At 42.3% G+C, this 16,899-nt stretch overlaps 1 protein-coding gene across 1 annotated transcript; it reads right to left on the bottom strand.

The window, feature by feature from the left end:
- Window positions 1-1,863: 1,863 nt before the first annotated feature.
- LOC109919425 (muscarinic acetylcholine receptor M2-like) lies at window positions 1,864-3,279 on the bottom strand. Its single transcript, XM_020519429.2, has one exon. The coding sequence runs from the start codon at window positions 3,277-3,279 to the stop codon at window positions 1,864-1,866; it is 1,416 nt and encodes a 471-aa protein (XP_020375018.2).
- Window positions 3,280-16,899: the final 13,620 nt, after the last annotated feature.

Here is a 16,899-nt window from a genome sequence, read left to right on the forward strand (position 1 = left end):
ACCTCACGGGGAGGAAGTCATTGCTGCGTGGAATTCAACCATCGGAGACCCGGATCCTTGTTCGATTCATTGATACTTCTAAGTAGCTGTGGATAAAGAATGTGGGCAGTCGAGGAAGATTTATCAACAGGAGAAGGGAGGTGTCTTCTTATTTTTATTCTTCTCCCCACCCCCGATGGAAAGTCACTCATCCTGTCACCAAATGCTTTTGGAATTACGAAACCCCAAGAGGATTAAAAGCCACGCCGGGTTCAATTCTTACATTCCCCATGTAGCTATCCAAGTACAGATGACTGAGTATTCAACCACCTACCACCCACCCAATCAAAACCTCATGCCCCTCCAAACCCGCCGTTTCTGAACACAACATGGAATGAGGTAGATATATCTAACCAATGCCAATTTCTGGGAATTTACGTCCCCACACGCTCCAACAGGAGGTGCATTCTATTCATTAGTTCTCGGTTTTGTATCCCTGATCCACTGATGGTGCGTTCACTGCCGAGTATTTGCAGCACTTTCTATTTCTTTTGTCTGGGACAGTCAACATCTACAGTAATTTCCGTTTCCTGTGATTTCCGAGCAGGAGTGTTTGAGCCAGTAGCGTCACCGATCCGAAGAAAACAGTTGTTTCCACTCTTTTATTTCAAACCACAAATAGATGAGACATGTTGATTTCTCAGGTAATGTATTTTACTTGCACCAAACATGAAACAAAGTACACGTTGTTCGAATAATAATTGTTTGAACTACAAGCCAACATCATCGAAGGTTGTATTATCTACATTTATGTTCACATCTGGATCAAAAACGTGCGTTTGTTGATATATTTTTAATACATTCTGCATTTTGTTGCTTTTCCTGTCTTCACTGTGAGGCTGTCTTACACTTTAGGTGTGGTAGAGCTGTGATTTGCTATTCTGAATATTATTTTATCGTAAGCAACTGCTGTATTCTATGATTCGGGATTAGTTCAAATTTTGGAGGGAAAATATCTCTGCTGTCGACTTAATCAATCAACTAAACACACAGAAACCAAAAAACAAGCTTGAAAGCTGGTACAACACAATAAAATTTCAGGAACATGCACTAGCATTTTGTCACAGTATCCAAGTTTCATTACATACCTTCAGGCTCTTTGTGACAATCAGAGCACTTCCAATATTCCATGGATTCTAACTGCACTTATTTTACATAAATATGGTGGATTATTATCGATAAATGAATGCTTAATTCGATGGTCTTATGTTCTTATTCAAGTGAGGGTTATTTTAATGCTAATAAAAATGAGTAATTCATTTGAGGAGCCAATCAGATGCATTGACATCAGGCTAATCCCACATGACTGTGAATAATTAGTAGAGCTCCTCTTTTAATTTCCAAAGACTCTTTCTGAAATAGGGAATTAGCTATTATCAAAATACCTAAAAGACATCTGTTATAAATGTTCAAAGAGTGTACACACTATGAGAACGTCATGTCATTTTAATGATTTGAAGATATTGGATAGGTTATGTTGCACTTTAGGAAGGCAGTGATATCTTGTTAATGTGCACAATATTGTCAAATGAAAAAATCCTCACGGAACAACTTTATGCTGTATTTGATGATGCTTAAATATTGGGTAAGTTTACCTTCTCATTCCTTCACAAATGTACTCTAATAAGCAGCATCAATTTTATCAATAGGATGCATATAAATTAGTTTAAAATGTCATTTTTGATATTACAAATAAGTGCAAACTTGATACATAATCTGGCACAATTAAAAAAGAATCCCTCTGTACATTTTGAATATAAATAAGGAAAATCAAGTCAACGATATTTATGAAGCGTGCACAAGATTATACTCGTAGCTTTTCTTTCATTTTGTTGTACCAATATTTTTGTACTTGCATGAGAGAAGATTCTTGAAGGTTTTCTTGAAGATGGTATTGCACAGAGCATAACAGAATGGGTTGATGGTGCTGTTGATGTAACAGAGCCAATATCCAATGGTCCACAATGTGTCAGGGACACAAATTGAGCAGAAAGTGCTCAACAGCATCATGACATTGTACGGTGTTCCAGTAATAATGGATGCAAGGATGATAGCTAATATGGTTCTGGTTACCTTATTCTCTCGCGATTTAGATACCTTCTTCATTGTAGTCCTTTTTATGTTAACTAAATTATGGCCTGTTCTTATCATTCGGCCATTCCTTTTCTTCCTGTTGATATTTGGGAGTATTCCTACTGTGTTGCCACAGTCGACATCTTTTTCAGATTTACAAACTACCTTCGTTGAGAAGAAATTGGAGTTGTCAATCCTAAAATAATTTTGTGCCACATAAACGTTTGTTTTGCCTTGGATTGCTTCTTCCTGATTCTCATTACTAGGCAATGCACTGAGATAAGTTGAGTCATTAGTGAGTTCATCTTGATGACTTTGGTCATAGCTATCAGCTGTCAATTGACCGGGTATTTTGCCACTTTGTATTTGGTCATGCAGAGGCACATCAGGAATTGTTGGAATTCTGTTATTATTTGCTTTTGCTATTTTGTCTTTCACTGGGCTAGAAGAAACTGTGGAATTGCTTGTTTCAGGCACTGTTTTATCCTGTTTAATTCGGCATTTGCTTGCACGAGATATGAATGTATACAAAGTCACCATGATTATAGCTGGGAGATAGAAAGAAGCTGTACCGATACCAAGAGTGACGGCAGGATTTGAGAAGAATTGTACGTAACACTCACCTTCGTTAACTGTCCGCTTCCCTACGATGTACTGCCAGAAGATAATGGACGGCGCCCATAGGATAAATGGCAATACCCAAGCAGCTGTAATCATCATCAAGGCCATCTTAGGTCTTTCCTTCACAGGGTAGCGAACCAACTTTGTCACGCAGAAATAGCGATCAAGGCTGATCATAAGGAGGTTCATGGAAGAGGCATAACTGACAACATAATCTACAGCAAGCCATAAATCACATACCACTGGACCCAGAGGCCAGTATCCATTTACAATATAAATGGTGTATAGGTTCATAGAGAATGCACCAATAATAAAATCCGCACAGGCTAAGCTGAAAATAAAGTAGTTATTAATAGTTCGCAAATGTCTGTTTACTTTGATAGATACTAGGATCAGAATGTTTCCAATAATGGTCGCCAAACTTAAAGATCCTGCTGCAATAACAATGAAGACCGCTCCCACTATTTTATAGGAACTCCCTCTTGCAACATCAAACAATCCATTTGTGATGCTCTGAGATTCATTTGTCTCTGTTATATTGGTCATCCTTTTCTTGTGATGCATAGATATCAAATCCCTAAGTGCATAAAAGAAAGGAAAGATCGAAATAAATTGGAACTTCACTATGTTGAAGTTAATAGACAACAGCATGTTTATGGCTGTTCTGAAAGTTCTAACATTAAGAGTACCAAAAGTAGTCTCCCCATATAAACTTCATTCTCTTTTCAAAGCGACACACTATTTGGTTTGAAATTGTCTAAGAAATCACTTCTTTTTTTCAAAATTAACTAAGACATACTAGTTAAATACTTGTATTGAACTAAGCTAAGATGTGCTTGGTAACATATCAAACTTATAGCCCAGAATCAATCTGAAATAACCCCATGCAGGCTGTGTGCTGTCATCCTTTATTGACATGCGTCTAATACATGATGGTGTTCTAGCTAGCTGAGAGCCAACTTCTAGGGTGAACACTCCTGTTTATATCCATCATCCAGGACTCCTGCACCCTGCGAGGTGGTCTCCCGGCCTGGCGTGGCGAAGGCTCGGCCCCATGTGGCAGTCTCTCAGCGGCCTTTGACGGCCTTTGGTCCAATGTGGCCTAAGCATGAACTTCCATCCTCCAGGTGATTCCAGAGTGGTCTCCTGGCCTTGTCAGCCTCGAGGTGAAACCCAGCGCAGTCTGGAGTCAAGGCTGAGTGGGGACTGGAAGCTAGGTGGGAGCGTGGACTGGGTTCGAAGGACTGTTTCGCTGAACTTTTTTATTTCTCTATCTTTTTTAAAAATTTGTTCCTACGATCTCTAATACTGGATTATTTATTTATTTATTTTTCTACCCCCCCACCCCCCCCAAGAACTTGTACTGAAGAATCTGTAACTATTTACCTTTGTACCTAAGATGGTGCCATAAGAGGCGATTTGTAAACTTTTCGCTGTACTCTTTTGAGTACATTTTACAATAAAACTAAATCTAATTCAAGATTGAACCAGTCCCAATCTGGGAACTCACATTCTATGATATCAATCTGGTTGACCTCATTAAAACCACGACATCCTTCCCACTCTGAGTCCTGGGTTGTGCAGCATTTTTGTCCCAGGTCCGCATCCTCTGACTCTGCCTCAGATACGGGCCAGTGTGTACCAGACCATGGCCTGTGTTTTGCGTCTCTTTTAAACTTACCCCCACCTCCACACCTTGAATCTCCCTATTTCCTGCATATAAACTGACATTTTCCCAGCCACCATCAATTCTGAGGAAGGGTCACTGGACCTGAAACATTAACTCTGTTTTTTGCTTTACAGATGCTGCCAGACTTGCTGAGCTTTTCCAGCAACTTTGTTTTTGTTCCTGATTTACAGCATGCACAGTTCTTTCAGTTTTTATTTAGTATTTAACTCACTGCCAAATCTCTTCCAGGCATCCCCACTGTGAAGAAGTTCTGCTCCTCTCTCAGATGGGATTTCCATTCCAATCTCTCTCCTTGCCCACCGATATTAATTTCACTGTTAATCCTGGTGTTTGACCAGGTATTTGATAAAACACATTTCCACAGTCATAACACATTCCTCAGTGACTGCCTCCTGCTCAGACCCACACCATGTGGATTCCAACTGAAGTTTCATCCCTCATGTTTTGAATCCTCCCAGGATCACAGGTATCTCCGTGATGTTCAACATTCCACAGACAGCTGCTCTCACCGCATCCTGAGATGCACACGAATTTCAGGCACGACATGAACTCTTCTTCCGCCATCTTCGCCTCCGTGCCCATTTCTTTGGACAAGAGCCTGCTTCCCATCCCACAGACCCCTTCGCCCAGTTCCAATACCCTCCCTCCACCTGGACCCCTCCCTCTAGCCTTTTACCTGCACTCGATCTGTTCATTGAGAACTGTCGACATGATATTAGTTGCCTCAATTTTGCTGTCCCTCTCACCAAGTCCAACCTATCTCCGTCTGAAGTGACTGCACTCCGTGCACTCAGATCTAACCCTGACTTTGTCAATAACCTGCCGATAAGGGTGGTGCTGTTGTAGTCTGGCGTACTGACCTCTACATTGCAGAGGCTAAGCACCAACTCTCAGGTACCTCCTCCTACCTTCCCTTGGATCATGACCCCACCATGACACATCAGGCCATTGTATCCACTATGGTAACTGATCTCATTTCATTCGGTGATCTCCCCCACTCTGCTTCCAAGCTAATAGTCCCCTAACCCCGCACAGCTCATTTCTACCTCCTGCCAAAAATCCAGAAACAGGACTGTGCGGGCAGACCCAGTGTTTCAGCTTGCTCCCGCCCGACAGAACTCAGCACTTCCTACCTTGACTCAGCCTTCTCTCCTCTGGTCCAATCCCTACCCACGTACATCCATGATTCCTCCGATGCCTTATGCCAGTTTCAAAACTTCCAGTTTACCGGCACCAGCCGCCTCCTCTTTACCATGAATGTGCAATCCTTTTACACGTCCATTCCCCACTAGGAGGGTCTCAGGACTCTCCGCTTCTTCCTGGAGCAAAGGCCTAAACCACCTCCACCCACCACCACCCTCCTCCGCTTGGCTGAGCTTGTCTTCACCCTCAACAAATTCTCTTTCAACTCCTCTCATTTTCTTCAGGTAAGAGGGGTTGCGATGGGTACCCGCATGGGCCCTAGTTATGCCTGTCTCATCATGGGGTACGTGGAGCATTCCTGTTCCAGTCCTATTCCGGCCCCCACCCACAACTCTTTCTCTGATACGTCAATGATATCATCGGTGCTGCTTCCCTCTGTCATCTGGAATTTGAAAACCTCATCAATTGTGCCTCCAATTTCCACCTTGCCCTCACTTTCACTGGCCTATCTCTGACTCCTCCCTTCCCTTCCTCGACATTTCTGTTTCCATTTCTGGGGACAGACTGGCCACTAATATCCACTGAAAACCCACTGACTCCCACAGTTACCTGGACTATATATCCTCACACCTCACTTCCTGTAAAGTCTCCATCCCATTCTCTCAGTTCCTCCGTCTTCATCGCATATGTTCAGATGCGACCAACTTTGACAAGGGAGCCTCCGAAATTTCCACCTTTTTCCTCAACCAAGGATTCCCCAGCTCCGTTGTCAACAGGGCCCTCAACCAGGTCCGACCCATCTCCCGCACTTTCGCCCTTACCCCTTCTCTTCCCTCCCGCAACATTGATAGGGTTCCCCTTATCCTCACCTACCATCCCACCAGCATCCACATCCAGAAGATCACCAGACGCCACTTCCGCCACCTTCAGTGAGATGCCACCACCAGACACATATTCCCCCCACCCCCCCACCCCTTGTCTGCCTTCCACAGGGACCATTCCCTCTGGGATACTCTGGCCCACACTTCCTTCACCCCCAACACCTCCCTACAGCTCTACGGCACCTTCCCCTGTAACCAGCGAAGGAGCAACACCTGCCCATTTACCTCCTCCCTCCCCAATATCCAAGGGACCAAACATACTTTCCAAGTGAAGCAACACTTCACCTGCACTTCCCAGAATCAGGTCTACTGCATTCGCTGCTCACAGTGTGGTCTCCTCTACATTGAGGATTCGAAGCATTGACTTGGCGAGCGCTTCGCAGAACATCTACGTCCTACTCGCAAAAAAGACCCTGAACTCCCTGTTTCCTGCCACTTTAATGCACCACCCTGCTCCCTGGCCAACATCTCTGTCTCTAGCTTGCTGCAGTGTTCCAGCGAAGCCCAATGCAAGCTGGAGAAATAACACGTCATTTTCCACTTGGGGACCCTCCAGCCCTCCGGACTCAATATTGAGTTCAATAATTTTGGGGCCTAAACTCTCCCATGTCCCAGCCCCCTACCCGACACACCAGGTCCTGTTACCACATAACCTGCCATTACACACCCCCTGTTGTTAGTAACGAACAATTCCCAATAACAATTATTCACCCTCCCACCCTGACTGTTCGCAACTCCTTTGTCTGTCCAACTGTCTTTCTCTCTCTTTGGGCTCTGTCCTATCGTTTACTCCCTACCCCACCCACCTTCCTATTTTCTGCATAAAAACTGACATTTTCCCAGCCACCATCAGTCCTAAGGAAGGGTCACCAGACCCGAAACGTTAACTCTGTTTTTTCGTTCACAGATGCTGCCAGACCTGCTGAGCTTTTCCAGCAACTTTGTTTTTGTTCCTGCTTTTTGACCTTGAACCTGAGTCCGCTTGTAATAGACCCTTTGACTCTGGGTAAAGCCTTATTCTTTCCACTGTGTCCATGTCATTCACTATCTTATAAATTTCTGTCAGGTCACCCCTCAACCTCCTGCATTCCAGTGAAAACAAACCCGGTCTATCCAAACATTCTTTCATAGCTAAAATCCCCCAGACCAGGCAACACCCTGGTAAGCCATTTTGTACCCTCTCCAAAGCATCCACATCCTGCTGCTAGTGTGGTGACAAGAACTGTACACAAAACTTTTGGCGCGGTCTATCTAAAGTTCGATAAAGCTGCAGCATAACTTGCCTATCCTTGTACCAAAGCTACTTCCAATGAAGGCAAGCATGCCAAAGACAAATTTTTACTGCCTTATCTACCTGCGCTGCCACCTTCAGTGATCTGTGGATCTGCACACCCAAATTCATCTGCTTAACAAGAAGGGTGCCTGATATCACTGAGCTCATATCACCCCTGATGCCATGTGACTTCATCTGTGGATCAGTCTGTCATGAGAGACATTGTGAAAGGTTTTATGGAAGTCCTTTTAAACTGTTTTTGCCTCAATCAGTCATCTTCATCACCTCCTTAAAAATAAAATCAAACAAGTTAGTGAGGTACGGCCTCCCTCACACAAAACCATGCTGTCTGTAGCTAATAAGTCCATTTGCTTCAGAATGTGTATAGATCTTGCCCATGAGAATCTTTTCCAATAATTTCCCTGCCACTAATGTGAGGCTCACAGGCCTGTATTCCTGGATTATGCCTGCTACTCTTCTGAAACAATGGGACGACTTTGGCTATTCTCCAGTCCTCTGAGACTTCAACTGTGGCCAAAGAGAATACAAAGATGTTTGTCAATGCTCAAGCAGTTTGTTCTCTTGCCTCCCTCAATATTGTGGGATAGATCCCATCACCACCTGAGGACTCATCTAACTTAATACTTTTTAGAATGCACAACACCTCTTCCTTTTTAATAGTAATTTTGCTTAGAAATTCAACAATCCCTTCCCTGAGATCATCATCCACAATTCTTTTTCTTTGGTGAATATTGACCCAAGTATTTGTTGAGGACTTGACAGACCTCTTCAGACTCCACACATCCTTTGTTTTTGAGTTGGCCAACCCTTTCCCTGGTTACCCGCTTGTTTTATATATATTTATGTATATTTATGGATTCTCCTTAATCCTGTTTGCTAATGACTTTTCATGAACCCTTTTAGCCCTCCTAATTCCTTGTTTAAGTTCTTTCCTACTTCCCTTGTCTACTTCAAATCTTCATCAGTTCCCATCCTCCTAGACCTTATATATACTTCCTTTCTCTTTTTGACCAGGATCATGACATCCAGTGTTTATGTAACTTGCTATACTTCTCCTTTATTCTCTCAGGAATGTGCCACTCCTGAACTCTGATTCAACTACCGACTGAAATACTCCCACAAGTCCGATGTGGATTTCCCCTCGAACAGCCACATGAAATCAAAATTCTCCAGTTCCTGCCTAATATTGTTTTAGTTCTCCTTGCCCCAGTTTAACATCTTCTCCCAAGGACTACTGTTTTCCCTAACCATGAGTATCATAAAACTCACGGCATTATGGTCACTACTCCCGAAATGCTCCCCTCACTCTCCTGGCTGGGCTCTTTTCCCAAAACTAGGTCCAGTGTAACCCCTTTCCCTGGTTGGAATGTTTACATTCTGTGTCAAGAAACCTCCTGAATGGTCCTTACAAATTCTCTCCAATCCAAGCCTCAAGACCGAACTGAGTCCCAGTCAATATAAGGGAAGTTAAAACCACCCACCACAACAACCCTGCTGTTTTTGCATCTTTTCAAAATCTGTCCACATATTCTCTCCTCTGTCTCATGCGAGGCCTGTTGTATACTCCCATTGTTGTGATTGCGTCTTTCCTATTCCTGAATTCAACTCATACTGCCTCACTGCATGAGTCATCTGATGTATCCTCCCTCAGTACAGCTGTGAGATACTCCGATACCAGTAATACAACTCCCCCACCCCTTTTACCTCCCTTTCTATCACACCTGAAACATCTAAATCCTGGGGCATTCAGCTGCCAGTAATGTTGTTCTTTGAGCCAAGTCTGTGTGATCACAATAATGTCATAGTGCCAGGTACTAACCAAAGTTCTATGTTCTTCTGCTTTGCCCATTATACTTGTCACATTGAAACACATGCTCTTTTCAGCAACATTGCCCTGCCTGTTCTTGTTCTTAGTCATGTTCGCCCTGGTTTCTACCTGTCCTTCAATTTCTGCATCTACTGCCCTACTCCTCTGGTTCCCATTCACCCTGCCACACTTGTTTAAACTGTTGCCAACCATTCTACGTAGTAGCTGCCCCCATGGACATCAGTTCTGGTACTTCCCAGGTGTAAGTTGTCAAGTTTGCATAGGTCCCACCTCCACCAGAACCAGTTCCAATATCCCAGGAATCTGTCCATCCCTCTCACACCATCTTTTCATCCACAGGTTCATCTTGTATATGCTACTGTTTCTATGCTGACTAGCTCGTGGCACTGGAAGTAGTCCTGAGATAACTACCTTTGAGCTCCTGCATTTCAACTTTCTTCGTAGTTCTCTATAATCTGCTTTTAGGAGCTCATCCCTTTTTTGTTAACCTATGTCGTTTGCACCAATGTGTACCACAACCACTAGCTGTTCACCCTCCCGCCCCAGAATGTCCTGCAACCACTCCAAGACATCCAGGACCCGAGAACCTGGGAGGCAACACACCATTCTGGACTTTCATTTCACAAAAACTCCCCTTATAATTGAATCCCCAATAACTATTGATTTCTATGCCCAATTCTCCCTCCCTCTACAGCAGAGCCAACCATGCCCCCATGAAGTTTGCTGCTGCCGTTGTCCCCTGGATGCCATTTCTCTCAACAGTTTCCAAAACGGTATATCTGTTTCGCAGGGGAATAGCCACAGGAGATTCCTGAACTGCCTGCTTAGCCCTCCTGTCTAGCGTTACACATTCCCCTCCTGCCAGTGGAGTCTGAGTCTGCAGTGTTACCACCTCTGTATATGTGCCATTCATAATATTCTCCACCTTGCAAATGCCCCACGGTGTCCCCAGACTCTGCTCCAACTCTAAAACTGGACCTTCCAGGAGCTGCAGCTGGAGGCACTTCTTGCGCACATGCAAGTCCCAGGCACTGGAATTGTGTCAGTCTTCCCACATTGAGCAAGAGGAGCAGACTACAATTTGGACCTCGTTCCAATCACTGTTGTATTTCATTAAGCACACTTAGCGAAATCACGTTTTGGCTCTACAAGTATTCAACAGTTGAAGGAAAGATTATATTCACTCCTTTGATTCTTTTAAGTTGATATAACTGTTGCCCGTGACTAAATTGACTTAAAACAGCCACCAGCGACTTCTCCTGCAAAGTCTTGCCCCTTGAAATTAATTAATCCTTACAATGTCAAATACTTTTAATACTAAATTGTATCTGCTGATGCTGTCTGCTCCAATAACAATTTCTCAAAACTTATCTAACACTCATCAACATAGTTTCCAGAAGCTGTTTTACCCCACGCTTCTTTGCCAGCTGGAAGTCTTGCTGCCGATGTTCTTCTCACGTTGTTCTTTCTCCTCTCCTCTGAACCTTGCCTCGCTTTTTTTTTGGTAAGCGGAGGAAGGAGGGATAGAAACATTACAGTAACGTAATGTTTGGGGCTGACCGTTCCTCAGCACCAAGTTCTCCCACGATGCCTTTCACACCAGTGCTGACTGCGAAATCCATTCCCAGAATGCAAACAAGCGATCTTTCAGCATGCTCTGTTTGGCTGCCTAGATCTTCCTGAAAGCTTCCAAGTATTTCATTAGGACTTCACTCAGGTAGCCATTTTCTCATCAAAAAAGTGTTGAGTCAATCAATTTGAATCTTTCTCAAGCAATTTCGCCCATCAATTTTGTGCACGAGCCTGTTATTTCAATCAGTGGTAACTGAACCAATTGCTTTTCATAAGACATCAGAACTGAAGTTATGCCTTAATGTGTTGGGGTTCCCCAAAACAGGTTCTCAGCCTGGCTGAGGTCTTATGCAAACTGAAGGGTTGGACTCCAGAGAGAATTTTGGTAAAGACTGGTTCCACAATAACTGATACAATATCAACCTCCATTAGAACCAGGTGATCATTTAATCAGATATTTATTTTGATTGGTTCTGATTTGGATGTTGCTAAGCAATTTGCCTGTTCCAAACCAAATACTGGTACATTTTTCCAGGTGTGCAGTCTGCTGGATACTGGCCTATGCATTTTCTTACTCAATTCAGGCCTAGTGGGACTCATTTCTGTCTCAAGTCCACATACCGATAGCAATTAAAATGGCCTGCTGGCCTGGATCCTTGAGAAAATGTTAACCATTTGACAGTGGCTTGGCTTTGTTTTGGGGTTTTGCTGTAGGGGTTGACCTAGAGTCACTCTGTTCAGGATATGTCCTGAGTGAGGCTATGCAATTGCTTTTACCCAAGTGATGTGCCCCCAGGTCAGTCAGCCTGGCAAGAATGTCCACTTGTGTCAGAGTGCTTTGTAACTCATAAACATCACTTGCTGCATTTTCTAATGACAAAGCCAGTTGTAGTGCCTGTTTGAAATCCAGTTGGGCTTCAGCCGTGGATGAACACATCATAATTCCACGACCAAATTGTCTCTCAGCATCTTACTTAGGGTTAAACCAAAATCACATGCCTGTGCCAGTCATCCTAACCATGGCGAAAATCCTGACATAGATTACCCTGGATCTCAAATTGCCATGTAAAATCAATAGCATCTCAGAATTAGAGGAGGCTTGGGGTCATAATATTCTTGAACAAAATCCGTCAATTTTTGAAAGGTTTTTGTATCTGGTGCCTCAAGAAACATTAGGTTCTTAATACTGAAAAAAGCTGCGGGTCCACAAGCTGTAGAAAGAATTACTCAGTCCTTTTCGTCTGCCCCAAAGTCATTTGCCTGGAAAAATAATGTATTCTTTCCACATACTGGGCACTGACTTCAATGGCAGGATCAAATGTGTCAAGATTCTGAAATGGCAGTATGACTCCAGAAATGCTAACCTGAACTCAAACACAACTGTTCCGAACGAATCCCTTCAGGAGAGTGTTTTTCCCTCATCACCATTGAAGTAACTCGACAGAGGCCAGTATCGCATCACCAAGTCACCCTTTATTTACACATGCATTGTGCCTGACACTGATCCAGTTGGCTCAGAGCTGGCTCTCAGAACTCTTGATACTCCTGTTTATATCTGTCAGCCAGGGCTCCTGATTGAATGAGGTTAACAACCCCAATCAGGGAGCCTGATAGATAAATAAATTGAATTGTTTTAGTTAACCACTAGAAGTTGCTGAAAGGCAGGTTACACCACTCTTCTATGATATCCACCTGGCTGACCTCGTTCCGATCACTGTACTGTATTACTTCATTAAGTACATTTAGCGAAATCGTGTTTTGACTCTGCAAGTATTCAACAGTTTAAGGAAAGATTATAGTCACTCCTTTGATTCTTTTCAGCTGATATTACTGTTGCAGCTGCCAATGACTAAGTTGACTTAAAATGACCGCCAGCGACTTTTTACCTGGCATAAAATGTCCTAAAAGTTGTTGACAATTACAGTTGACAGATATTCACAGCAAGACTTTGGGCTTCCATGCACGGTCACCGGATAAGATAATGAAATGTCTCAGTGAGAGAAGAGAGGAGAGTGTAGTCAGTGAGGCATCCTTGATAAGAGAGGCATAGATGAAAACCTTTTTGCAAACTAATATAAAATACAGTGGAAGGGGACAATTGACCCACTTACTTGAAACATTTTCAGGCATTTTTAAATTGCATAAACAAGAGCACACATATGTATGTTGTACAATAATAGTGAAGGTTTTAGTTTTGATATATCAGTAATTAGGGAATTTAATTAGATTTCTCTCGACAGGCGACTCCAAGCACACATGCATTTCTCATAAAAAAGCAACCTTGAAAAGCCTAGATAAGAGACATCTAGTAACAAACAATCTGAAATCTATAGTTCAGAAAGAACCAAAAGAAAAGCATGACCCCACAATAATCTGGAATCTTTGGATAATTGTCATTACATAGGAAACATATCCATGTGAGTTGTGTGAAATTAAATATGTGAACCTAAAAGCTTCCATAAAGGAATTTAGTTGAGTTCTTATGAGCAGCCAATCATGGACACTAAAAAGAGACCTCCTCATTAACAGGAAAGATGGAGCAACAGATGGTGTAAACAGACAACTTGTAAGAGAGCAAAAGAGGTTGAAAGACATGGAAAATAAACAAATATAACTTCACAGGTCAGCACACAGATGGCTGTGAAAGTGATTGAATTTCATCCTTATCAATCGGGTTTGAATATTTGATCTCTGGTAGGAAAACTAGTGTGAAAGGTATTTGACGTAAAGAGAGTGAGTGGTCAAGGAGTTGCTCACCTAAGAATCAAACTTGCTTATTAACCAACTCACAGCTGCAAAATAGAAAGACTGTGTTGGTTTGATCACCTGAATTTGTTAGCCTTGTGATGCAAAATTGGGAGAGTATTTGTGGATTGAGAGGCAGGAATTTAGTGTTTGTAAAATGCAGGAAGTTAGAAATTGGTGCTATAAAATGCTGGGGGGGAAAGCAGCACGGGGTACCTTTAAATGATGATGTGATTTTTTTATGCTTAGAGATTCAGAATGGATGTTTGTGGGCAGCAGCTTGATGGTTTGAGGGTCCACAGAGTGCACTCAAATTGAAACATTTGTATCAAAAGCCCATACAGTTAGCGGACCAAGCAGCAGTTTTGTTTTGTGACCGAGACAACCAGTTATCAATTTAGCCAAACAATTTGAACCAGGCACTTAGAAACAAAAAAAATAAATTAAATTTAAATCATAATTGTTTTGACAACATAGGACCCATCCTATTGCAAGAAATGGATGTGTCATCAAGGCTATAAAAGGAGAGGGCTGTCAGAGAAAGACAGGAGAACTAACTGCCATCTGCCAGAGTTAACAATTCTCAGCCCTCAAGAGAGTATTGCTGGCTCTCACTGCCTTCTCTAAGCCTGAGAAAAGCACCATCAGAATCAAAGCTACCAACGGCGCAATAAGCTAATATTTCTGACAGAAGAATTGAAGGTGAAGGCGCTCCTGACAGAACATTCAATGGAGAAGGCACAGAATGTTCCAGAAGGCACATAATCTGGCTGTAATTTTGAGAAACTTTTTTTTTATTTTATATAAGTCAGACTTGTATTTATTGGAATAGCATATCATTAGAATCTTGTTTTATTCGGGAATAGTTAGTGGTGAGAAGGGATTTATTCAGTTTGTTAAAAGTTTAGTTAATTTGTTCACCGTTGGTGTTAGATAAATAAATTGTTACTTGTTGATTGTCAAGTGAGTGTCAGAGAATTGTTTCAGTTAACCACTAGAAGTTGCTGAAAGGCAGATTACACCACTTTACACACTCTTTCAACAGATTATAGTGAAGGTGCTTCTCTTTGGGTGTTTCAGTCCTAGTTCTCGGGAGGGGGTGTCACAACCTCTGCTTCATAACAAATTGGGGGCTCATCTGGTATTTGAATGGATTTTAACAGGTATGAACAGATTTGAACAGACCTGAATGGATTGGAACAGATCTGAACATATTTGGACAGATTTGAACACATTTGGGTTATGAAAGATCTCAGCAGATTTAAGCAGACTTGAGGATTAGTGTCCAAGATAACAAAATAAACTTATTGAGAAGTGGAAAATTTGTTTAATTTTGGTTGCTTGTTGTTGGTTAAATTAAAAGTGAGGAATTGGGTCTTAACATTGCTAAAGAGGTTCTGGGGGTGAAAATGCTTCCCAAACTTGCCAAGAAAGTTTAGAAAGACAAAGAAAGGGTACTGTTTTAGAATTAGCAGACTGGCTAAAATTGGGCTTAACTAGGGATAAGAAGAAAGCTGAAGTTGGAAAGGAGTTAGCCTAGCATTTGGGTATATTAGAGAAACAGTCAAGTGCAGTGGAGTTGGAAAAAATTAAATTGCAAATTTGACAATTGGAGTTAGAGGACAAAGAAAGGGAAAGTAGATTACTAGCAGAGGAAAAAGAGAGGGAAAGAAGAGCCCTAGTTGAAGAGAAAGAAAGGAAAGAAGAGGGAGGAGAAAGGGAAAGAATGTTTGAGTTGGAAAAGATGAAGTTGGAACTTGAAGAAATAAGACTTAAAATGACAGAAGTAAAAGTACAAGATAGAAGTGATGATGAGCAAATTCATCATAGCCAACAGCCTGGTAGGATATATGCAAAAAAGCCCAAACATTACCAAAATGTGATGAAAAAGACATAGAAGCTTTTTTCATTACTTTCGAGGAATTGGCTAAACAGATGAACTGGCCAGAGACTATGTGGGTAAAGTTAACTCAGACCAAGTTGTTAGGCAGGGCTAGTGAGGTGTTTGCAGCACTGTCGGTGGAGGTGTCAAGTGAATATGAAGAAATAATACAGGCTATTTTGAGTGCCTATGAATTGGTACCAGAAATATTTTGATCAAGGCTCAGAAATATAAGAAAAGAACAGTTCAGGCTTATATTGAGTTTAAAAGAATTAACAGAGCAACTTCAATAGATGGTTGAGAGCATCAAAGATAGAAAGACATATGAGGATATTAGAGATATTATTCTGCTTGAGGAGTGTAAAAACTCCTTTCCAGAAAAGAAAATAACTCATGTTGAGGAACAGAAAGTTAAAACTGTCTCAGGCTTGCTGCAGTGTTCCAGTGAAGCTCAACACAGGTTGAAAGAACAACACTTCAATTTCCACTTGGAAACCTTGCAGCCCTCTGGATTCAATATTGAGTTGAATAATTTTGGGGCCTAAACTCTTCCATGTCTGAGCCCCCTACCCCATACACCAGGCCTTGTCTACCAGTACACGCTACCTATTGTTAGCCACTAACAGTCTACAGGAACAGCTATTCACCCTCCTAGCCAGATCATTATCCATTTCTTTGTCTGTCCAACTGTTCTTCACTATCTTTGGGCTCTCTCCCCACCGATCAATTCTCCTTTCCCCCTCCCCCACCCTACCTTCTGCATATAAACCGGCATTTTCCTGGCTACCATCAGTTCTAAGGAAGGGTCACCAGACCCAAAATGTTAACTCTGATTTCTCTTCACAGGTGCTGTCAGACCTGCTAAGATTTTCAGCAACTTCTGCTTTTGTTTCTGATTTACGGCATCCATGGTTGTTTCAGTTTTTAATGGCACCCCAAATCCTGTCCACTGTCTACAAGGCTCACGTCAGGAAAATGATGCAATATTCCCTACTTGTATGGATGAGTATAGAACCATCCAGGACAAAGCAGCCCCCTTGATTAGCACCAGTTCCACAAACAGTCAGTCCTTCTACCACTAGTGCTCATTAGCATCAGTGTGTACCATCTGTAAGGTGAAAAGCAGAAATC

The sequence above is a fragment of the Rhincodon typus genome, chromosome 35 (genome assembly GCF_021869965.1).
Source record: "Rhincodon typus isolate 14 chromosome 35, sRhiTyp1.1, whole genome shotgun sequence".
Lineage (NCBI taxonomy): Eukaryota > Metazoa > Chordata > Chondrichthyes > Orectolobiformes > Rhincodontidae > Rhincodon > Rhincodon typus.

Excerpts from the sequence above, each read along its gene's own strand:
- LOC109919425 (XM_020519429.2), bottom strand. The coding sequence starts at position 3,279 with ATGACCAATATAACAGAGACAAATGAATCTCAGAGCATCACAAATGGA.